A 24,272-nucleotide genomic window follows, 5' to 3' on the forward strand; every position below is an offset into this window, starting at 1 on the left:
TGCTGAACGTCAAGGCAGGCTGAGCTGTTACTCTGTGCAATATCTAATCATGCCCAAAGTACAAGTTCTAAATGGTCTCTATTGCCTTTGAGACTTCAAGTGAAATACATTTTTAATGTTGATCTTCAGTAGCTCTGTCCTCTAATTTGAAAAAAAAAAAAATAACTACACAGGAACGCTTGTTCTGTAACAAGGTTTTGACTCAGGGCTATCTCAGGGCGCTGGTAAGCCATGAACTTGTCTGAAACAGCAAACTAAGAGAGATGGCTCCTCCTTCACTAGGTCGTGTTGCACACTGGCTGGAGGCTCCTGTGGAGCCTGGAGATACCTTTTTCAAGCCCCAAAAAGAACACCTGTTGTTTTGCCTATGTATAGTACCACAGGTGCTTAGTACTTTGTTCATCTGGCATCCATTGTCCACAAGAAATCTCTTTTGATACACTGTCTATATTTACTATGAGGGGTTTAGTTTCAGAGAATAATGGATTGCTTTTAGTTTTATTAAAACAACACATGGAATCCTCTCCATAATAACTCAAGTTGCTGGGGTTGCTGGTGGTGCAGTAGTTCACTGTGCAAGAGTGGTCAAATTGATCACGGAATATTAATTGGTTGCAGACTGCAGGCTTTTGGTACTCTGGCTTCTGGTTGACAAGAATGATAGCTTTCATTTGCATGCAAAGTCTCCAGCTGTCCCTTCAAGATGGATGATGGGATCTGGCTTCATCCGTCACCACTTCTTTACTTTTTTATAAGGCAGAAAGAAAAAAAGAATTAGAAAAGCCGAAAGATAAAATGTCATAAAATGTTCTTTGCAGATCTCCTTGAAATAGAGAGTAATTTCAAGGATCTTATTTCTGCTCAGAGTCCAAGAGAAACATTTTGAGTGCAGATGAAATTATGTGTCCTTTGTGTTAAATACACTCCATTCATTAGATAGAGCACACTCCATTTGAGATTTTCATTAATTGTATTGCAGGGAAATGTAATTCACATTTAGTATACGTTTATTACAATCTTTTCTCTAATTCAGAGGAAACTCATGCTTGCTTCATAAAAGAAAGATGCATGATCCACATTTAGAAAAGGAACAAAATGATCAAGCAGCATCTAACCCAGTCTGTGAAATCTAGAAATGCAGTGGGAAGAAAGGTGTGCTGGCAACCACAGGAATAAGGAAACCTGATAACACCAGGACAGCCAGAGCTCTGCTAACACAGAATTCTGCTTTCCAGCACCCACCCTGGGACGACTCCAGTGACAGCACTGGTAGTCACCGTGCCATCAGTGTCACTGAATGTTTCACATCAGGAGGTGTGTAACTGTCAGCTGCCACCAGCATTTAACACGGACATTGCAGCAGTTAAGGGTTCAGCCCTGTTGTAATTACTCTGTGATGGGCACCTTGTGGGATTTTGCCATCTGTGCTTCAGTAATGTGCAATCTATGCTATTGTTCCTATTCCACCTTCCCAGAGTCCTCCTAAGGACTCCTTTTCATACGTTCCAACAGAATCTCACCATTTCATTTTCTACAGCCTTACATGACTTGTAAGAAAGGGGAAGAAGTTCCTGCACAAATCTGAAAACCAGAAGATCACAAAACCAAAATCTAGTTCATTTCTACTTTTCTTAACATTTCCATGAATTCAACAGAGTTCATCCTCTACCTGATGCTCCTGCTTTTCTCTCCAAAGTAGTTTGGCTGTCTCCACAGACTCTGATAGCATCCTGTGTGCAGTAGCTGAAGACATCTTAGGTGAGAAGACTGGCAGGAAGACTTCCTGTTCAGAGGTGATTTTGCACCTGGAATTGCCAGCTGCTGATACTGAACAGGTCCCACGGGCTGCAGGGTCATGCCTGCAGCAGAAGCTGTGGGAGCAGCTGGCAAGAACAGGATAGACACAGCTAGTTGGTTAGGGTTTTGACTGCTCTCAAAGTCAAGGGGGCTACAATCATGGCCAGCGTCTTCTTGGTGCCAGTAGTATGACCTGTCAAACATGGGTCTGTTCCAAGTCATCGAGGACTTAATGGGTTAGAATCAAAATCACCAGTAATGATCCAAGAGCATTTGAGTGCCTCAAACTTCATTTCCCTTACGAGCTGCATTTCGGCACGGACACAGCATCTTCCTTAAAACTGTGCTTGCCTTGTCCTTCTTGCTGTGCCATAAAAAGAACTCATGTGATGAATTTCAATTATTTACTGCTAATGTAAAAATGCTGAACTCCTTCTTGCAGAAAATTGTCCCACAGAGGCAGACCAAACAGTGCATTAAGGCACTCTTGATTCTAGGTAGAGTTTTCAAAAAGTAATATTCGTGGTGCTGGTGGCAGAGGGGGACCATCCACTTGCTGTATCATTTCACCCCATTGTCCCAAAAGATATATTTCATGCTCAAATAGTAATCAATAGAGAACAACTCTGCCACTGGCTAATGCCTCCTGGCTTCCACACAAGTTCTGAGTTTATTGAGTCTAAGTGTTGAGTGTTTATTTTTGAAGGTGGAAATGTTTATCCTTGGACAAGGTTTTGTTGCAATGGCTTCATTTCTGTTGTGGGAAGCGATGGATGGAGGTTCAGTCGTTTTGGCAGCTTGATACTGTGCTGAAGGAAAGGCAGCACCAGAGCCCAGTGCTAAAAAAGGGCCTTTTGACTGGCTGGTAGAAAGCACAACAATACAGGTAATCAGGGAACAGCATCCCCATATAAACACAGCCTCACAAAGTTGCATTTTTATGAATGAGTTGCTTTATGTGGTTTTCCACTGCTTCTCACCTTGTGTGGTAATTCACTGCTGTGCCAAGAAAACGAGAAGCTTTCCTTCTGATGGGATAGTGGGACCCGCTGGTGGATGTGTCAGAGGCTCAGTCCACAGAGGATACTTATTACAGGTCCAGGTGGAAACCCTTGGCTCTTTAGACGAGCTTTTAACTCTGCAAGTGCACAGTTCAGTCTCTGGCAGCCAAGACTGTAGCTGTCCCATTTACATTGACATCTGCACCATTGGCTCACACGTTTGCTTAGGTGTAAGCAACAACACAAAGGATAACGCAGCAGCAGGTCAGGCCGGAGCGTTCTGCTGTCAGCCACTGAGAAATCTGTTGGCACAAGCTGGGATTTCAGCTGAGCCAAAGGGAGTTAGGTACATATATTTTAAAAGGTGTAATGCTGAGCAACATGTGCCCTCTGGTTAACATATTGATTCAGCATTTTGCACACAGTTAGTTCCATCTTCGACTATGGTGTGAAAGTTGCAGTCTCACTGCCAAGATTTTTAGATGCCAAAGGAGATCTAAGCCATGCCTGGAAGCATGTGTATTTGAACTAGGAGTGAAAAAAAGCTTAACTATGAGCTAGTTTCAGATTAAAGATTTGACATGCTGTTATTTGCCCTAGAGGATGCTATTCAAACAGATCAGTTCTGCTGTCAAAAGGTTAGCCAGATTCTTGATTGAATGATACTAGAGGCTCTGTGCTAATTAATGGGGGGAACATGCCAGATCCTTTGATTGAAGGAAGTAGGTTTTCATGTAATTGTCTCATAGAAGATTTGAAACAATTTTGTCAGATTCCCTATGTTCTGCATCATCTTTGGGTAATTTTTCCTTTCGTCCTTGCAAATTACATGAACAAATGTCCAGGAGGTACATGAATAACAAAATCATAGAACAGCAAATGTACTTTGGGTGCTTATCACAAAAAGAGGAAAAGTCATTACTTACCCTGAGGAAGAAGAAAACTCGTTCCCAGCATTGGACCAATTCTGAGCCACATGTGAATTACTTTTTTATCCTTCTGCCTTCATGTGCCTTAGAAGAGCTACCTGGTGTGGCAAACCCTCCAGCTGTGCTGAGTGACAAGAAAGACCCTTCAGATCATGGGCAGCTGGATTTCAGTGCATGACCCTGATTGCCGACTGGCCTCACCCTGGCAGCAGGTCAGGTCCTTGGAGCACAGGTGATGCCTGTTGCCTTCCAGCACCTCTTTGCATGGCACAGGGTGGGGGGAAGGTTGTCCACATTAAATTCAGAAGTTGGGTTCAGCTGAGCCACTCAAAAACTGCAGTAAGAGACTTGGGTTCATTGTGGCACCAGCTTGGGCTGCCTGCCTCTCATGGTGGCTGCTGTAAGAGAAGTCTGACTGGAGTGGGGAGAGTGCCTTGGGGCTGCTGCATTGGGCAGGTGGGGAGATAGAGCAGTCTCAGACAACAAACTGGGAAGGGATTGGTGCTTACTGAGATGCCTGGTAGTTTTTCTAGCTGGTTATTGTTGCTTATCCCTAAGTAATGATATCCTAAGGCTGTTTGTTTTCAACTGCTTTTTGTTTTATCAAGAGAACTCATTGGTGTGTCAGATATATATTTGAGTATGGAATGAGAGATTTTTTTAAAAGGCTGTTGTGGGGAAAAAATGAGCCCCTAGGCTCACAGGCTGCATTGGCACTTAGAAGCAGGAGTAGCTCCTTTAAGGCTATTTTCTTCTTCAGTTGGTCCTGTAGGTATCTAGACGTTGCCCTGTGCAGCAAGTTGTGCTTTCTCTTGTCTGCTAAAAATCACTGTGTAACTAATCAGAGAGAACAAACCTTCTGCAGGTCTCTTCTCTGCTTTTCTGAGGCACTTCTCATGGGGCAGCATGTTTCTTCTGCCTACAAAAAAGAGAGAATAAAAGTATCATGTGTTCTGGAAAAGAAAATGCCCCTGGATGAAGAGTTGTAGAGGATCATATTGGTGTATTCATTTGTACAACACAGTGCTTCTAAATCTCCTAAGGAAAAACCCTGTGATAAGTGTTGTTGAAATCACAGCAACTTGATTATTGCTCTAAAGTTTGTGTATTACTTTCTAACAGGGTGAACACAAGCACAGGAGCATTTTGAGCAGTCTCCTAGCAGCCTGGCTGCTAAGCAGCCTCTAGCCAGGTCCAGCAGGCTCTTAAGGGAGGCACATGCATTGCCAGGTGCCTCTGGGGAAAAAAAAAGTCTTTCCAGCCTGTCATCCAGCACCTGTGACTTCAAGAGAGGCCCCAGGTAGCCTGATGCTACCTACGCTGGGACAAAGCACAGAAGCTCTGTGTGTGCCCTCCTCTCACTGTTAATTCAGTAGTGTACTGTGTCAGCTGATACTTGCATAACCAAACACAGCCAGAACTGTCCCAGCCTGACCACGGGAAAGCCCTTAGTGTGCTGCATCCTCAGACCTACTATCTTGCAAAAGTAGGTCTGTCTGTATGGCCACAAGAACTGTTCCTTTAGGAATCTAGTTTCATCCTTGTTCCAGTGGCTTCACCATGTAAGTATTGCTGCCCAGAGCAGCCCAGGGGCATGGCATGTTCCAAGGGGTCTGGAGGAAAAAAATTGATAGCTCTCTCCCAGCTCTTGGTGTGATAGCTAACGAGTTACATTCTTATTTCCTTGCAGAAGTACTGCTCTATCTTTAATAACAGGAAGAGTGTTTGCAGTGCACTTAGTTGTTAACTTTATTAAAGACCTGGTGATACAGTAACAGCATTAACTTTTTGTTTTGCTTCCCCTTCTAGTAAGGCTGTAAATCAGAGTAGGATACATGTTTCTTTAGGTCTCAGAGTATTTTTATACATCTCCTAGAGAATTGAGCATTTGAATAAAGGTTGTTTGTGGACTTCTGTCAAGGACAAAGATCATGAAAGATTAGAATCCCTGGTAGCTGAGAATATCTTGTACTGCCTTACTGTTTAAGAAGGACCAAGAGTGAATTTCATAAGGTGAATAAGTGACCTGATATCTGACCTCTGAAATAGGAATGGCTTTTGTTTTCTGTAAACACATAAGACATTGAAGAGCCAGCAGTTCATTGTCTTCTAGGCTCAAAATCCCTTTGGGCCATTTCAGTTCCTACATAAAGAGCTCTGACAGGCTGCCCGTGCATTATAATTATTACTCTGAAAGAGCAATATGGCAAAATGTGACATGGAGGAGTGCTTTTAGAACACATCTGAAGACTGCAAGTCAAGCTAAGGGAAAGAGGGAGGCCCTGGTCAGAGGGGGTTGCAAGGGCTGTGGGTGTGAAGGAGACATGGAAAGAACACGAAGCAAGGGAAGCCTGAGGACGCTGGCACAGTGTGGGTGCAGCTACCCTAGCAAGTTTTCTTCATGTCCTACAGTGCACACAGAATACAATTTAGTACCAGAGGTGGAAAATAACACAAGAAAGCCTAAAGGTAGCAATGGAAGCCTGCAAAAGTAAGGAGAAAAGCTAAGTGGGGAAAAAAGTAGTGGTAATATAGCCCAAAGTGGAACTGCTAAAGTTCTTCACAAAGTTCAAGGGACCACACTCAACTGGGATGCAAGGTTTTCAGGGGTTTGGGCTTCCCCCTCCAAGTCAAATTTATACCAAAACTAAAAATTTACCTGTGCATAGTAATTGTTTAAATTGTGTTCTCGAGCTGATCTCTGCCTCCATTTCAGCCTTTACCTATGAAGGTCTTGTGTGTGTGCTGAGCTTTAAACATGTCACATTTCCTGAAGGAGTCTTGTAAAGGGCTGATGAGCGTTGCTTGTTGTGATTTGGTCTGGACAAAGGGCCTGATTCTGTTAGTACTGGGCTTAAATCCTCCAAACCCCTTGCAGCCACGGTGACCTTTCCACTCCCTCCAGCACGTTTTGCAGCAGGCCCCTGGGGAAGCTGCAGCAGGGAGCTGCATGTCTCTGGCAGGAGCCATTGTCTTCTCTCTCTGCTGAGCATCTGGGGTACTTCTATATGCTGCATTTATATACAGGTGCCTTTCTAAGTCTGAACTGTGCAATTCCTGGGCCAAAATGCATTTCATAGAGATTTTTGGCTCATTCTTTTAAGAAGGTATTGACCTCAGTTGTACAGAGGCAGTTAAGAAAATTGTTAAAATTTTAATAACTTTGTAGTTCTACTTATTCCTCTCCTTGCAGCAGGTATTCTGAGGAAGTCTACCTAGACAATATAAAGACCAATAAAGTAACCACAACCAAAGTTACAGAAAAGCAATATTGTCATGTGGTGACTATAGTGATGAGGTTCTCCCTCAGCAAATGCCAGACAACACTATCTCTAATTTTCTGTGATGAGTTGAGAAAAAATGGCAAGCAGTACTTATGAAGAGGTCTTTTAGGTCAACTAATGGGATTTTAGTCCACTGATCTTGCTCGTTGCTAACTTATTTATTGGCAGAGGTTTTTCGTGGGAGGAATTACAGTATGAGAGAAGCAGAGCTCTTAAACACACTGAACAGAAAAATGTCAGTACAGAAACAAAAATGTACTCTCTCATGTTCCATCTTAACAAATACTGTAGCTATCAGCACACTTGGATTTCCTAGACAATGTACTTTTTTCCTGGAGAATGAGTTGGGTGTTTTTTTGTGGAGTGTTGGGAATGAGCTCTGCTTGAAGTAGGTGTGAGCTTCTAGTGAGAAACTTGCTGTTTGAATTGGGGTGGGACTTGTGGAGAAGTTGGAGAAGTAATTATCCATCTCTGCTTGGATGCAATGAGATTTTATGAGGAAGAGCATCTCAAAAGCTTTTAGCAATTTAAAAGCACATATTGGTTAAAAAATCATCAGTGGAATGTGTTCCAGTGTCCCTTGGGTTTGATGCCCAAATCTCCTACTTAGAAGTTTTCAGCTTTGGTTAGGACTGAAATCCTTAAAAAGCAAGTAGTTAGCCCATACTTAGGCTTGTGGGTTTGGCTGCACTTGTGTCTTATTCTCTGATGACATTCAGATGACTTAGGTGCATGAGCACAGCAAATTAATTATTTGATACTGCCAGAAATTTTCTGCTCGCAGGCTAATCCCCAAATAATGTGATTGTCCAGGTAGCCTTCATGTTCCTTCAGGGTCAATATTGTGACTTTGCATTGGATGAACGTTTTTGAACCGCTGAATTCTCATTAACAGAATTTCCCATTTATCTTTCATCCTGAGCCCTGCTTATGGTTTCAGTCTTGATAACACACAGTTTAAATCACTTTGAAGATTCCTGTGTTGTCCTTGTGGGTAAAACAAAGAGTTCTTCTTACAAACACACATGATTTTGATCTGAAACGTTGGCTGCTGACTTGTCACCAGAATGCCCACTTTGTGGTAAGAAAAGCATGGCTGTAGCACCAGTGGAGGGAACCTTGTTTGCATTTAAATGGGGCTGGGGAATTGGGTTGTGCTGGCAGCCACTTCTTAAGGAGCTAACTGTAAAGCAGAATCAAACAGGTATTTCATATGTAGTTTGTCATTTTCTGTAGTTGTAAAAATATTTTGTAGAGTGATGCTGTTTTTTTCTTTTTTGGCTAGCAGAATAATTCAGGTCCCTCTAATTTTACGCAGCTGTCACTCGACAGTTGGTGCTTCACCTCCACTCCCTGCACTTGGCCAGCTTGTTGTGAAGTCCTTGGGAAGGTGTGTTGAACCACTGCCATGTGCTAAAGCAGACTGGAGGAGAAAGGTCCTCCCAGCGCACCAGTGGCTCAGGCTGTCTTGGGAGCACAGGCTTGGAGCTTGCAGAGCTCAAGCTCCCTCAGCCTGGCTCAGGGAGACCAGCTGCCCCAGCCATGGGCAACTTACAGCTTGAGCTACCAAACCTCTGGGTAGCCTTGTTTCCTATCAAATCAGTAAGTGCTGAGGCTTCTGAGGAGATGAGGGCAACTTTGTCTTAGTCTTTTATTAAAAAATGCAAATTCATTTTACAAACAAATCAAATGATTTCAGGTGATTAATTTTAACTGGAAAAGTCTTCAAGTAAATTTGAAATGTTTCTTTTTTATGTGGTGCAAGATGCTGGTGCTTGACTAAAATCAGTTCTCATCTCCAGGAATACTCAATCATTTATTTCAACCTAGCCCGAATGTAGGAAGCCTGTTTGTGCTGTCAGGTGCTAAGCTCTCAGGCCAGGCGATGAAGCCTGTGCCTGGGCTCTTCAGTAGCAGTATTGTCTGAGTGTCCTCATGGCTGGAGCAGCCACCCGGCAGGACCAGGCTGGGCTGGTGTTCCCTGTCCTCAGATGGAGGTACTTCTATAGAGCAGAAGGTGAGGTCTCCATCCAGGCTTTGAGAACAGAGTCCAGGTGCCCCACACAGCTGGGGTGTAAGCTGGATGTGAAGCTGCTGGGGTTCATCAGAATTATATGGGAGTTTTCTTAAAGCATCCTAAATGCTGTTCTGGGCAAGCATCAAGACATAATGTTGGGACTGGTTACACTGAAATAGATTCAGTTGGCATTTCAAATTAACTAACTGTGTTAACTTTGCAAGGTGAGGATCTAAAATGCTTGATCTAGATACAATATGTGCGTTAAAAGTGAAAAATGGAGTTAGTTTTGCTGTTTTGTATTGAGAATTTAACTCTTGAAATAGCTCATTTCTGTTGACTCAGGGGCCACCACAGCCACTCGGAACACGGTGACGTGTTGGCCGCGTAGCATCTGTAGTAAATGTTTACATGCCATCAAGTGTACAAACATTTGATTGCTTACATGAGAGAGCTTTTCTCTTGCAGTCATTGGTCTCAATTTTTCCATTACATTTTCTCATTTTCTTTTCTAGCTTTACTCACAGACAAACCTCCTAAGCCATTGTTCCCCATGGAGAACCAGCCAACTGTTATAGATGTCCAGCTGGGTAAGTCCCCTTCTGGGAATAATAGATCCTAAACTTCCACTTTGGTAGCAGATGGGGAAAATTGAAAGTGGTAAGAAAGGTTTAGTGGTACTATTATTACATGCAAATCGATTTGCAGCTTCTCATGTATAACTGTAGAATTTACTGCCTGGGCAATTTAAGGGAATGAACTTGTGTAACATCAGGGGGTGGCAGTACTAATTGGTTACATTGGATATTACATGTAAAGCACTGCTGCTCTTTTTAAGATATGATTGATAGAGTAATATATGTCTAGATTGGTGCTGTATTGATCAGTTGATGTTCACCCTATCCAAGACAAATATTCTCATAAAAGAAGTGCTGATTCCTTTAAAATATAATGTAAACCAGTGCATTTTCAGGTTGTTCTGAATGCTTACCAGAAAAGGCTTTTGACTAAAATGCTTGTATGCTTTTCTCACTCAGTTATACATTCTTCTGTGAATGCACATGTCTGAATATCAGCTGGCAGCCTGTATTTTCTCTCATGTCAAGAAACTCTAATGCTAGAGAGTTCTGATAACTTCAGGGAACTGGAGGGCATCTTGGTGCTGAAAGGATGGCTCAGCTTTGAAGTTCCAGAGCTCTTTTTTTCAGTGACTTGAAAACTATTTTCAGATTTTGAGAGGCAGAATTGGAGTTGCTGTTGAGCACAAGAGATGTGTTGCAGATGTGGATTATTCACTCTCTGCTGAAACTATGGCAGTTTCTCTCTTCTTGAGCTTGCCCTTCTTCCTCCTTTTATACCAAAGCTGGCAAGGATTCAGTGGTGGAATAGTGCTTAAAGGCAAGCAGAGTTAGAATGAAACTACTTAAGTGGGCTGATAACATTGTAGTTAAGCTGGTTTTGTGAAACCCTACAGGCTCTTACTTGAGCTGAGCACAAAGGCATATCCTTGTTTTAAACCAAGTATCTAACAATTTCAGTGTAGCACTTAAAATACTATGAAGTATTTAAAATTTGGGCTTAAATTTTTGAATATGGTTGTTGAATCATGGTGAGAATATGAATGCTTTGTGAATCATGGTGAGAATATGAATGCTTTGTGACCTTTCTTTCATATACCTGACTTGACTCAGGAGTCCGTAAGGGCTTGCACAGGGAGGACAGCAGGGGATCTGGGAAGCAGCCAGTGCCAGCTGAATTCTGCAGAAAGGAGCATATGTGCATATTCAGGTTCCCCTCCACAGGACTCATGTCTGCAGCTGAGCAGAAATTTGCCCTGAAAAGGGAAAACACAAAATGGGTCTGAAGCCACAGTCAGAAGTCCACCAGAATTAACAGCAAAGCACAGCCATCGAAGTTTGGATCAGCCCAAAAGACTGAATTCAGTCTCCTGGTCCAGCTTCTTAAAAGTCAACTTTCTGATTATTTCCTCTGGGAGCAAACTGTCTCTGCATACATCTGTGTAATAAAGTACACACCTTTGTTTCCTGCATTTTTATTCCGTCTTAATTTTCTCTTCCAAGTTCCCCTGTTCCATCAGGATTCTGGTTTTGCACTGAATTACGGTGTGAAAACATTTTGTTTGAGTGATTAAAACAAGGTTTGATTAAAAAATGAAAACAAACCCCCTCCTCTCCTTGGAGATATGGCTCAGTAATAGGATTTTGGAATATCTCTAGAGGGAAATATAAATCTTGCATCTTTATATGCTGGAATATAATCCCTGAGTTGTCCCCTAAGATCAGGGAATTTACATATGGTGCTTTTTTCTGATATGTTAATGGGTTTGGTTATTGCCACTAAACCATATTCATATTATGTGTGAAAGATTAATGTTTATGAAAGAACCTGAACTTATCTCTTTAAAATACAATGAAGTTCGTGGGTTTCCCTCTTGATTTTAAGTGGCAAATAGAGCTAGAATATTCTCAGGGGCCACCTTCATCTTGTGGAGGCCATCTGCAGCTTTGGGCTGGGAGGCTGTGCTGACCTCTGTGAGATGCTGCAGACCCTCACTGTGTACTACAGCTTTGCAGCAAAGTAACAGAGGACAAAGTTGTATGTAAGATCATCTGCTGGAAAATTTTTCTGAAATCTTGTTAAGCTTCTAGGAGCTTGAACAAGTGACATTCTCTGGTATTTTATTAGATATCAAAGTGAAGTTTCTGTGTTTTGCAAAGCCTTTAGCCCATGGAGTCAAATCACCCCACGTGCTTGCTTTTTCAGTGCTTGTGCAAGTAGGAACATGCCACTAAACTACAAAAGAAATGGAGTTTAATCCATCACTTGTTCTGCACAGATTATTTTAGATTTCTAAAGGAAAACTAATCTTTAAAGAAATAGCTGTCTTTGCCCTGTAAGCAGAAGAGATTAATAATTATTTACTGTCTTTATACTTAATGATTAGCACAATGCAATGGGAAATCTTGCTAGGCAGTGGCCTAACTGTTTAGCAGCTTGTTCAGCCTGATTGCAGACTTCACTATTCACCTTTTGGCTTTCAGCTTTTGTGAGAAGATTCAAATGAAAATAGATGTGCACAATTCTTATTGACAGTGGATGAAAGAGTTTCTTAAGGACCATGAATGTACTTTTTACTTTTTCCATTTTCCTTTGGAATGTGACAGAGATCAAAACCAACCCTGTCAAGGTTAGAGAGAAGCAGAAACTAGAATTTGCTTCTTTCTTGTTTCCTGTATTTGCTTGTGCTGGAGAAACAGAACCACAGAGAGGACTGTTGACAGGAGGACAAAAGAGCTTCCCAGAGGACTGGAGAAACAGCCCAAAACAATTTCACTGTCTTGGATGCCTTACGAGATCAGATAATCACTTCATCTCTGGGCTGACCTAGAAAATGACAGATTTTTTATTATTGTTCATTTGCTGATTCCTTTTCATAAAAACAAAACTTTAAAAAAAACTTTTATATGTTGTTTAGCTCTTTGCTTTGGGGTCAATGTAGTAGCAGTTCTTGATTGCAGAGTATGCAGCACATGTAATCTAATTATATCTTGGTTTTAACAAACAACGTTTGTTCATACTATATATGTTTTTGCAAATAAATTAATCTGATAATATAAAGTTCTTCCTGAAAAAAAAGATACCCTGAGTTGTCTTCAGGACATTAAAATCAAGTTTGATAGTGTGAGCCAAAATACATACAAGTCTTCTGCCCAGGAGGTGGTGTGGTTTTAGCAGAAGGCCTTAAGAGTGCATTTGAAGAGTTTTGTGCCATACCTCTACTCCACAAACTGATTGTAAAATGTGACTGTCTCCCATGTAAAGCTCTGAATGTGAATTTATTGAAGCTTGTGCTGCTGTGATTCAAAGCAGTTGTTCAGAGACCCCTTTTCAGGGGTTCCTTCAGCTCTCAGGTGGTGTAGTGGTGGGGTAGCAGGGCATGAGCCTTTGCAGAAGGGAGGTACTCCCGGTTCTTGGCTGGACAAGGATCTTGTAGGAGCTATTCTAGCTAGTCTATGTATAAGCAGCTCCCAGAGTCATCTAGCTTGCACTTAAGAAATGCAGCAAGAGTCTTAGAAAACAAAATGAGAAGCATCTATGTTCATTCATTTACTGAATAGGGAAAATGTCAAGGGGTTTAACTGACTTCAGTCATGGTAGTTTCTCTGCTTCTAAAGATGCTGAGGAAAGAAGATGCATAGTTTATGAGGATTCTCATTTTTCATAATAACTGAGCTGTTGAGGAAGATTTCATTTCTAGAAGATTTAACAGTGCAATTCCTTGGGACTAGTTATTAAGCAGATCAGTAGTACTACTGTAACTTTGTATATTCCCTTGCATGTGTTTTACATCTGCTGACAGGTATGGGAATAGAATAAAAATAGTTTAAAAAAAGAAGTCCTTTCTATTTGAAGCACTGGCTGGAAGGAGTAATTTGGGAAGTGAAAATCCATGCATTTGCTGACATATTTAAGGTATTACATTCATTGTCCACAGTATTAATTTAAGGGAAAGAAAAAAAAAAAAAAAAAACAACCCCAAAAATCTGCAAGATCTATGGAGGCATCCATTTCATACCAACCTAGTGTATTCAAAACAATCCAGCAGTGTCTGTCATTACTGATGTGCTGATTAAATTATGCTTTCTGCATATTTAAAGATATAGGTATTTGATAAACATCTTAGTTGAATAAGATGGTGATCCCAGACAAAAAATAAAATAGAGAAATTTTGAACTGTAAAGTAACTCAGAGCAAGATCCGGGTTTCTGTGAGCTGAGCCAAATGCAGAGCTTTGCACCTCTCTGAGGGCAGGAGCCCTTTGTCCTGTGCTGCTCCTGCTCCCTCTGCTCACCTGGGGCAGCACAGGAGAGGCAAAACTTGAGGAATCGGAGGTGACCAGATCCAAATGATCCCTGAGTAGAACTGGGAGAAAGATGAAGCTGAGACCAAGAAGGCATGTCTGAGGAGGATAAAAATAATGCTTAGAGGGCAAGGAGGAGACAGGGTTGCAGTTTTTTGGGGTGTGTGTGTGTGTTGTTTTTTTCTTCACTCCTTGCTTTTCCTGTTGGGATTTGGAGCTCTTGTCACTCTGTATGAAATGTGGTGGCAGCCCAAATACACATTTACAAGGAGTTCTCAGAGCCCAGTGGGAGTGAGATATGGGTGCAGAAGTGTGCTGGGCTTCAGCAGCTGGTGCCCAAGTGGCCACAGATCACTTTTAGACTGATTCTTCTGAAAGCTTATAGCCTGATGAGACTCCGGAGGATTTTCCTGGGAATGTTTTGTATAGAGACTATTGGCCATCAAATTAGCCATCCCTTCTCTTACGGTGAAAAGAAGGGAGATGGAAGGAAGGCAATGTCTTTCTATCCCATTCTCTTCACCCATTCTGGGAGAATGCCTAATGTTTTCAATATAGATCCCTCCCTCTTCCTGTCTTCCAAACTAAAAAAGCTCTAATTAAGATAATATCTTAGCTTTAATTTAACCTAACAGATTAATCAGTACAAAGTCATAAGCATGTGAAACCAGAGCCTTGATAGGAGATGATGTTGCCTGTATGTACACTCCATTTCTTCTGGTTGGGAAATACAATAACAGTCAACAATACTATTTTTTTTTTAATCTAACTTTTCAAGATACAATCCTTTTCTTCCTGTCAGAGTAGTGTATAAATATTATTAAAAGTAATAGTACTTTAAGTGGAGTAGTGGCTTATGGTGCCCCTTCCAAGTGCTAAACACTGAGTGCCCTACAGAGAGGAGACCAAAAGTTGTCCACAGAGACTTGGTTGCTCTTTCCTTGTGCAAGGCTTGGGGGTAGGATGGGTGACAGTCTTGACCCCAATCATATCTTACTGCCTTATTCTGTCCAAGTGGAACAACCCCTACCCCCGTACCAGGGATCTAGGTCTGTGTGCACTGAATTGCAGAGCAGAGAGGAGGTGGGACAGAAGGCAAAGAAAGCAAGTGGTCAGTGTCCTCTCCACCCCAACACCAGAAAAACTTTGGTCCCCTCCATCCCCAGTTCTCCCCACACTGCACCTTCATCTCACAGCTATCTTCCTCATGCACTGTTGCTGTCTGGAGGAGCAAGCTGGTACTCTCACTGTCGTCTCCTCCACACCCCTTTCCAGACATCCAGGGCTGCACCCTGTTTCTCCCACAGATAAGCTGGGAGATTCCCTTTCTTCCCACAGGAGACTCAACCTCATACAATGTTCCCCCTCCCTTCAAGAGATTACAGACTCCCTGTGTAAATGACTCCGGTGCTGGAAAATCATTTCCTGCCAGCAGTGCAGACTGAAATACCAAAAGCTTCATGTTCCTGCACAGAAATACATGGAGGAGCAATTTTCCCTAGGAAATGAAGAGAACCCGGGGGTATTTTTGTTAGGACCTTCCTTCCTCTGCAGCCCAGGGGCTGTGGCTCCACAGCTATTGCAGCCGCCTGTGCCTCGATGAAAGGAGGCAGGATTTGCATCTATTACAATCAGTTTGTACTAATCTGCAGGGAATATTAGAGACAAATTGTCTGACATTTAGGTTTAGAAGTAGTTCCCTAAATACCTTAAGTGTATTACTGCTAATGCTTTGATGCTAATTTGGTGTGTTGTTAATATCCCTGCTTCTCTCAGGGATAATGGTGAAATGCTGTACTTCAGAGACTCAAGGCTGGGATCTGTTGTTTGGCTGCTGTAAAGCCACAGCTGCTTTGCTCTTTGTGTAGTTAATCCAGACTTACATCTGTGAAGCAGAGAATAGTTCATTGCCACACTTCTTTCTTTTACTGGAGTTGGAAGGCTAAGGCACGTTTCTGGCTACTGATCTATGGCTCTTACATCCATTGGGGTCCATGAGATTGGCACAGAAACAGCAGAAAGAAAGATTTGGCAATTTCTATATTTTTGTTTTACACTTTTATCAAGTATTTATGGCTTATGTTGATTTCAGTGGACATCAGTTCAATCTTATATACACTCTGACGACAAAATGACACTGTCTTTATTGAAAAAATTAATTGATGTCAGATAGATACCATTGTAGTTAGGTTGGAAACAACAATATTTTACATAAATCTCTTGCTCTTTTTATTACAAGAAAGTATGAAGAAGAAACCCTACAGTGTGGCCTGGCTTACAGTTGTTCAACAACATCTGTCCAGGTGTGTTAGCAAACTTTTGAGGGTCGAGGAGTGCCTCAAATCATCTTGCACCAGTAAAACTTTCTCTAGGAGTGGTGACTGTTGTGTGGGTGTGTCCAGGGCATGCATCTTCAGCATTTCACTAGGACTAAGCTGTCATTAGTAAGTACAGCCATTGGTTCAACCACCAAAGACATGCAGCTATGCTGAACTTGGCTGGAGGGTCTCTTGTTTGTTTTGTAGATTTACAGCATTTAATTTGTATTTGAGAAATGGGCACAAGTTTGTTTCTGCAAACATGTTCAGTCTACAGTACAGAAACTAGAAAAGATGGTCTTCGTGGAGAGCAGGGGATTTGGGCTGTTGATAAGAGCTGTGGGGTTTTTCTTCTGCCATAGTTCTCCTGACCTTGACTGGGACTCCGTCTGCTATTAAAATGAGGATACTACTTCTCTAGTTTCCAGCAATGTTGTGACAATAAAATCACCTGGTATTGGGGAAGTGTTCTGAGAGGGGTGAGGAGTGCAGATAGGGAAGGCTTTGACTAGGATTTGGGATTTTTTTCTTCTAAGACCTTGTCTTTTGGGTTGTGCAAACACATTTGGCTGCAGAATCCACAGACATATGCTATTGTGCGTTGAAAGTCAGACAATATTAATGTTCCAGAGAAGAGAACCACAGGGCAAAGGTTGCACTGTTTTCCGTGTTTGTTAGAAACACTGTCACTGGAAGGAATTCATGTCCTGCCATTTTACGTTCTCTCTACAATGTTTGTCGTAGGAATGAGTTATTAGGATATGAATGCTTCATATATTCTGTAAATTACAGAGTAGAAACATTCAGCACTACTATTTTGACCTTTTCAGCATTCTGTGATTTGCTGGGCATGCCATCCCCCTTCTCTTGTTTATGGCCTCACTAAAATGGAGAGATGGAGCCAAGTGGGCGAGCAGTCAAAACATCACGGGCTGTGAAAGGTCAGGGCCGTGCATCACAGTGCTGCTCTGCAGTGGGCAGTGGGGATTAAAACCTAGACTAACCGTGCCCGTGAGTGTTCCTTCTTCACTGGAAAAATAATAGAAAATTGTACTTTGTAATCTGTTCCAGAGGCAACAGTGCAAAAAATGAAGAGTGATGGTATAACTTTTATTTCTTAAAATTTCAATATCGTAATGTCATGATCTTAGAGGCTGTGAAAATCAAAGCTGTCATAGTCCTTCAAAAGAAATGAGATGGAATTCTACTCGCCAAATCTTTGCGTCATTTAATCCATGTTTGATAAATGTTGTTCTTACCTTCATCCTCGATACCCTTGCGTTTGTCTCTATCCTGCAGAAACAAATAGCTTGTGTTGGGTAATTGAACTTTGACCGTTGAAACTGGGTTGATTTACTGCACTCATGTTAGACGTTTCAGTCCAATGAAGACTAAATGAAAGGGAGTAAAAGCAAGATTTCTCTTGAAATGAAGAGTTACCTTTATTACCTACTGAAGACACGTTACATGACTTCTCATTACCACTAATCAGCTGGAAAGTAAAAATACAGAAAGGAGTAATCTGTGGCACAGCAGCAGAGGCACGCTCTGTTCTACCACATGGTTTTATTTTAACAAACCAACCTCAGAGCAAATGGTGACTGTAACTTCCTAGTACTATGTTTTCATCTGCTTATACCGTATGGGAAGCTTGTTAATTTTAACATGCTTGGCTCTAGTGCCATGAGCAATTGAGTCATTAGTCATGAAAACATCCACTGAGATTTCTTCTGATGCACAGTCAGGTGTGTAGCTCCTTCAGAGGTACCAGAGGAGCATAGGATTAAAACACTTAATTCTTTGAGCAGTGCTTTATGTTGCTCAAATACAAATTTCAGTGATGGTCTTGCACACACATTAAACAAAAGGTGTAAGGAAATTTTAGAGTCTGAAATGTAAGTGAACTGCATGTGTCAGTGCTGTATCTCAGGGCTGAAGTTTGCAAATGGTGCTACATGCTTTACTGGTCAAGTGTTATTTAATTCTCTACAAAGCGTTTTCCATATTTCTGTGATCAACCTTGGAGGGGTGAGTTGAGAATTTAAATATTTAAGGTGCAGTAATTTTTATTTTCTTAAAAGCTGGTGTGTGAACTGTAGTTTTCCACTGCTAGCGAGCTTAGGAACTAATAACAAATAATATATTCTGTGAATTTTGTCTCTTTATGAAGGGAAAGATTGCCAATGTGGAGCTTTCCTTGAATACATTCTTAAAATGCTTCTGGACTTGAATACAGTGTTTTGAATAGTTTGCTGCTAAGCCCTGAATATGCAGGGTTTGCAGAGGAAAGCTGCTTTGATTGGGCAGGCTGATCAAATCAAGTTTTGTGTTTCCTGATTACATTAGTGTTAGCTCTTTTTAATGATTTCCTGATCTGCATTGATGAATCTGAAATCAAATTTATAGATAATATTCTGCAGCCTATCATTCAAATTGTTGATATTAATAAACATTGCAGGCAGAACACTGCTTTGTCCCAGTCAAGTGAGTGCACACAGATTAAGCAGAGGGTTTAATTTGTAAGCATAGTGGACATTTGTGGTTTAATTTCATCCAAAATCTGCCTTTCATGCTTTATTCACTTTGGAAACTAAATTGTAGAGACTACACTGTATGCAACAAGAAATCTGCTTTACTAAGGATCATTGACCAAGCGCTTTTATTTAGGATTGCAGTTTAGCTTTTCTAATTATCATCTGGCAAAGCGACTGGTGTGGGGAGAGCAAATTGTCATTCACGCTGTGGGCACGTTGCCTCTGGGAAGGGATCTGTTGCATTTCAGCAGTTATTCAGATGCAGGCAAACATCCTACTTCTCTCCATTTCAGAATTTCAAGCCTCGGCATCTCGCAATCCAGCACATCCCTTCACAGCTTGACCTCTCTTTTATGAAACACCTCTTCAGTCAGAAAACCCTTAAACAAACTTGGGATTTCAGACACCTAAATTTTCGACAGATGTTTGGGGGTTATGAGCCATAGTTTTGCCTAGAAAAAAAAACCACCCACAAAACCAAACCACCAGGAAATCCACAAGTGAATTACAACATGTAATGTATAATAACAAGCATGATTATCTTATATTAGCTTTTTTTTTAAGAAGACACATCAGCAAGTCCTCCTGGGAAGTTGCAAGCATCTTATTTTCTGTGCTAATTTTGTATCAGGTTCTTGTTCACACCTGTTTTCTGTAATATTCTGTGCCAACTGTGTAGTGAGATGTTTTACCAATGTTTCTGCAAAACTAACCCTGCAGACTCATTTTTTCCCTGTGATGTAAAACTCCTCTATAAGTAACTTGCAAATATGGATGTAGATTGTTGTCTTCTTTCCTGTTCCACAGTTACCTACCTTACAGTCTCAAGCACTGAAATCCCCTTCAGAATTCCCATTCATCTTGTTCCTGCGACCACATAAATTAAAATTACAAAAATCTCTTGATTAAGAGGGCTTTGGGGAATTTCTGCAGCAAATAGTAATTTTGAAACAGGATACTGTGATCCTACATAACCATCTCAAAAGTGCATCATCTTCCAAAAAATCCCTTGAAGTCTTAGGGAGCTCTGTGATCAGATGTTTGGTGTATCTTGACTTTTAGCATAGCAAAGATTGTGACAAATGAGAGTAGCTGAGGGTCTAAATTATGAACAGAGATGCTAAAACAGCGCTGAGATACTGGATCTAGTTAGTGGTGTTCTGTTATAAAACAAGCCAAAGGTACTTCTGTCTGTGGAAGGTGTGTGTGGTTGTGTGAAGGAACACCCATCATTCATGGGTCAGGAAAAGGGCACGGGGCATCTTCTTGTCATTGGAAGTTCTAGAATTTTTTCCTTCAACTCAGAATAGAAAACAGTCATTGGAATATAATTTGAACTCAGAAAAGCTGATAGCCCTTAACCTGCTGCTGGTGTCATCCAAACGCTGAACTCTTTAAACGGACCTGGCACTTGGGTCTCAGTAAGCATGATGTCTTCTGCAGGAAAGGGTGCATGGTCTCATAGTGACAGTGTCACGTTCCTGCTCTGACACCAGCTCAACTTCAGCCTGTGAAGCCATTGCTCTCCTTGTGTTCTGTTTCTGTTGGTACGAATAGGGTGTATTTTGACTAGCTCTTTGGGAAGTGTGTGCAGGAGTCTTGCTTGGTGATTCATTATTTTGTTGTTTAAGTGGAAGCCGGATAAACTTTTTAAACAGTTTGGGGTTTTTTGACCAGACAATAATAATGATTATGAGATCAAAAGTGGGCAACTGAACAGCTGGCATGAGTAAAAACTTGTATTTTCTTGCTATATCCTTGATTGAAATCACTAGATTTCAAAGCAGATGCTGACTCTGTTGAATCTAATCTAGTTCCTGCGTCAATTCAGTGGAAGCATAAGTGTAACTGGGAAGGAAACCAACGTTCTCTAAGGTGATCTCCCAGCAGAATGCCACATCTGCAGTGTCAGATACATGTCTTCACAAACACCTGTTTTAATAAACAGCCAATTTGCTAATGCTCAGTTATGCCCACAGACAGCATCTGTTTCCAGCCAGTTGTCTACCTGAATACAGTATCCTTCTTAATCACTGACAGCCTCTATTGCATAACTAGTCGGATTCATTTTCCACCTAGAGATGGGAATTACCCACTCTGCTCTCTACCCTTCATATCCTGCTTGAGGGAATTGGTGGAAAATAGAAAGTCTGCTGGAACATTCCACCCTCCCTTCCAAGCAAATAAAGCAGTCAGGGCTTTGGTAAGTCCATAAAAATAAATACTTTTTTAGAGCTGTGTGCTATTAAAATACCACATTGGCTGAACAGTAAATAGCGATGGATCAGCGCAGCACCAAGGAAGTTCTCACAGTAGATATTGCCTTAATGTTGGCTCCTGAAAAGTGCCCAAACCATCCTAGTGGGGTTGGATGCTGGCGAGAGAGAAACAGAAACCCACTCCTGACCCCTGTCAGTCAGCACCACCTTGCCAGCTAAAAGGAGCCTGGACACCTGATCCGTGCAAACCTTGCATCCCATATTTCCAGTGTACTAAATATGTGCCTTGTGCTGTTCGCCTGCAGGCTTCTAAGAGAGCATGGCTTGTGGGCAACAGCAAACGCTTACTGCATTCGCTGTTCTTCCTCAGGAGAATTGTGTATCTTTAGACTGAAACTCCAGATCTAGGAATAAATTCTGTGTCTAAAGGCCTGTTGCTGTGTGTATGGCCTCATGGTGCCAGCAACAGAGTAAATAAAACTATTACACTGTGTAATCTCTAAATAATGGCCTGCCTTCTCCTTTGAAGGAAACAGCCTAGTGGGAAAAATAGTGGTGATGAGAGCTTTTTCCTTCCTTCCATGCCTCACTGCTAACTACAGAGATGGAGTAGAAGTGAATTCAGTTATTAAACTGTTCTCTTGCTTTTCTTAATAAACATTCCTGATGGGTTTACAACTTGAGGCCATTCTACTTAGACAAGAATCAAGCAACTTCTTCTGACCTCTACCCACATGTGTAATAAGCAATATATTTCCTCCTGTGCAGTTATTACAAGTAATAATAAATTGATGATACAAATAAGGAGACAGGAGTGAGGGACTAGGGAGATAAAGCAATAAAATAGCGAGATTTTTGTAATTTTAACCTTCCAGGAGCAGTAAAGCAGCTGACCATCTACCCAATCCAATAACCTGGAATGGCATAATAATATAGCCTGGGAGAAGCAAATCTCTAACCCAGCAAAGGTGAAGCTGTGACTGAAACCTTGCTGTAAATTTTAGTAAGCCAACCTGTGCTGCTTGTTAACAAGATGCAATCCCTAAAAATTGCATTCTCTGTGGTAGTTCTGCCCAGCAGACTGTGTTTGATGGCACGTCAGATCAGTGGAAGCCAATCCAAACTGCTTGTCATTTTATTTATGTTTTATAGAAATCAACCTACCTGATGAGCTAGGAAAACAATATGGTTCTATGGCCCCTGATAAAAAAAAAAAAAAAAAAAAAGATAGAGCTGATTATTCACCACTTCCTCATTCACCTTCAAAAAGAAAAGTCTTCATACAGTGGAAACTCTGTCTGCTTAGTGAGAGACGAAGCAACCAGACCCCTAAACCTCTTCTAGAACTGAGCAACCAGCAGTGGTAGATGTTTGTTTGGAGTCCATAGTGCATATAATGACAAGGGAGGTTACTACATAGACATAGGCAAAAATAAAATTAAAATTAAATAAGAACAACTGAAGCCCTGGGACAAAATTGTAATTTTCTATTTTTGTTTTTGAGACATCTGGGCTTGCTGGGATTTTCTGAATGTCTCTCACCAAAGTTGCATATTAAGTACCTTGAAAGCAAGTGATGCAGCACAGAAGGAAGCTGGCTACTCACTGTGCACTGAGCAGAGATTTTTCATTTCATCCATCATTCACAACATGCTGCAGTACTTCCAGAACTTACTGAACTTATCTAATGTAGGGTGGAACAAGACCAAGAGCTTCGTCTGCAGTGTGTGCTCTGCTATCACTCTAGCTCTGAACTGAATGTGGTGAGGTGGTTTGTACTTGCTGGTTTTAATGCCATGGTTACTTCTACAGAATATTGCATGGCTGTGCACACTGCTTTTTCAGATACACAGAATTATCAGCTTTCTGGAGTCATGGACTGGGTATCTATAAATCACAAGACTGATTTACATATCAGACTCAAGGGGGGTTTTGCCTTTTGCTTCTTGTAATTATAGATTGCACTCTACCTGTAAGTACCTCATTAGACCTGCACTTTGAAAAATACTGTCCAGATCCTCCATTTTCCAGAGTTTATCTCATAGTGCCCATGTTAATGTATTTGGGGCTTTACAGGTCATCCCACCTTTCACTGTCCATGTAATAAGGTATAGACTATATAATCATTTACTCAGAGTGGCACTAGAAAAATGGAGCTGGGTGTTGCCAGCTTACTAGTAGCTGACCAGCACTGGGAGTGAAGGACGGGCAAGCTGATCTCTCAAAACCCTTCCTGCTGCAGTATCTAATGTGTTGTCATTGAAGAAGCTGGAGATTTTAAAAAGATTTAGACTCATGGTAAAATACCAAGAGGATGGTGACTTTGGCAGTGTCTGTCATCTGTCTCCCTATTTTCTGTAGACTGTTTAATTGTAGTTAGTTTAAATTCTATAATCAAATTACTAAAACGTCTTTCATTTGTCTGCTTCTTAAGTATGCTTCTGATCTTTGCTGTTGGCATGTTGGCATGACCACTGAGTGTGGTCAGACAGGTGTAATCATCTGTGGCACCCAAAATCATGGAATCATAGTAGGGTTTGAGTTGGAAGGGACCTTTAAATGTCATCTAGTCCAACCCCCCTGCAGTGAGCAGGGACAGATTCAACTCAAGCAGGTTGCTCAGAGCCCGACCCAGCCTGACCTGGAATGTGTCCATGAGCGGGGTTTCTCATGAATGACATGAAAGGACTGTCCACGTGTCTCTTACAGGCTGCCTTTAAGTACTGAAAGGTGGCAATGAGGTCTCCCCAGAGCTTCCTCTTCCCCAGGCTGAACAACCCCAACTCTCTCAGCCTGTCCCTTCAGCAGAGGGGTTCTGACCTGCATTGTTTTTGTGGCCCTCCTCTGGACCTGCTCCAATAGGTCCAACTGAAGTTTTTTAGATTTCTGTCCTTAAATCCCTTAAATGTTTATGATCCCTAAGGAATATAAGGACGTCATGAAATATGTAGGGACTGCTGGAAACTTTTTCAATCTCTAAGCCAGTGGAATTTGGGTGATTTGACATCATTTCACATCTGTCTTTTACTCTTGAGTGAGCCAGACTGCAGGAAGTGGCAAGTATAGTTACTGTTATCATAGGGATTGGCTCTGGGGACTTGGGCTTTTAGCTTAAAACCTTTCAGATGCTTGAGATTTCCAACATTGCAGTTCCAATCATCCACAGGAGAGGGACAAAGCAAAAGGCAGAAAACTGCTGTCCTGTGGCCTTGAAGAGAAAGCTGTGCCTGTGCACAAGCAGGGCTTACTGGTGCCTCTGTCAGGTTGGGTTCATTGATTTGGATGATCATA

The 24,272-nt window shown here is 41.6% G+C and overlaps 1 protein-coding gene across 1 annotated transcript in view; it reads left to right on the forward strand.

The window, feature by feature from the left end:
* LOC103769263 (X-linked interleukin-1 receptor accessory protein-like 2) overlaps positions 1-24,272 on the forward strand; it is a gene marked incomplete at both ends in the record, with an annotated part of 153,801 nt that overhangs the window by 66,499 nt on the left and 63,030 nt on the right. Inside the window, one exon of the mRNA XM_008936447.1 lies at positions 9,544-9,618. Coding sequence (XP_008934695.1) covers positions 9,544-9,618 — 75 coding nt within the window. The remainder of the gene's footprint in view (positions 1-9,543; positions 9,619-24,272) is intronic.

This window comes from Merops nubicus, unplaced genomic scaffold (genome assembly GCF_000691845.1).
Source record: "Merops nubicus isolate BGI_N331 unplaced genomic scaffold, ASM69184v1 scaffold2463, whole genome shotgun sequence".
NCBI classification, from domain to species: Eukaryota; Metazoa; Chordata; class Aves; order Coraciiformes; family Meropidae; genus Merops; species Merops nubicus.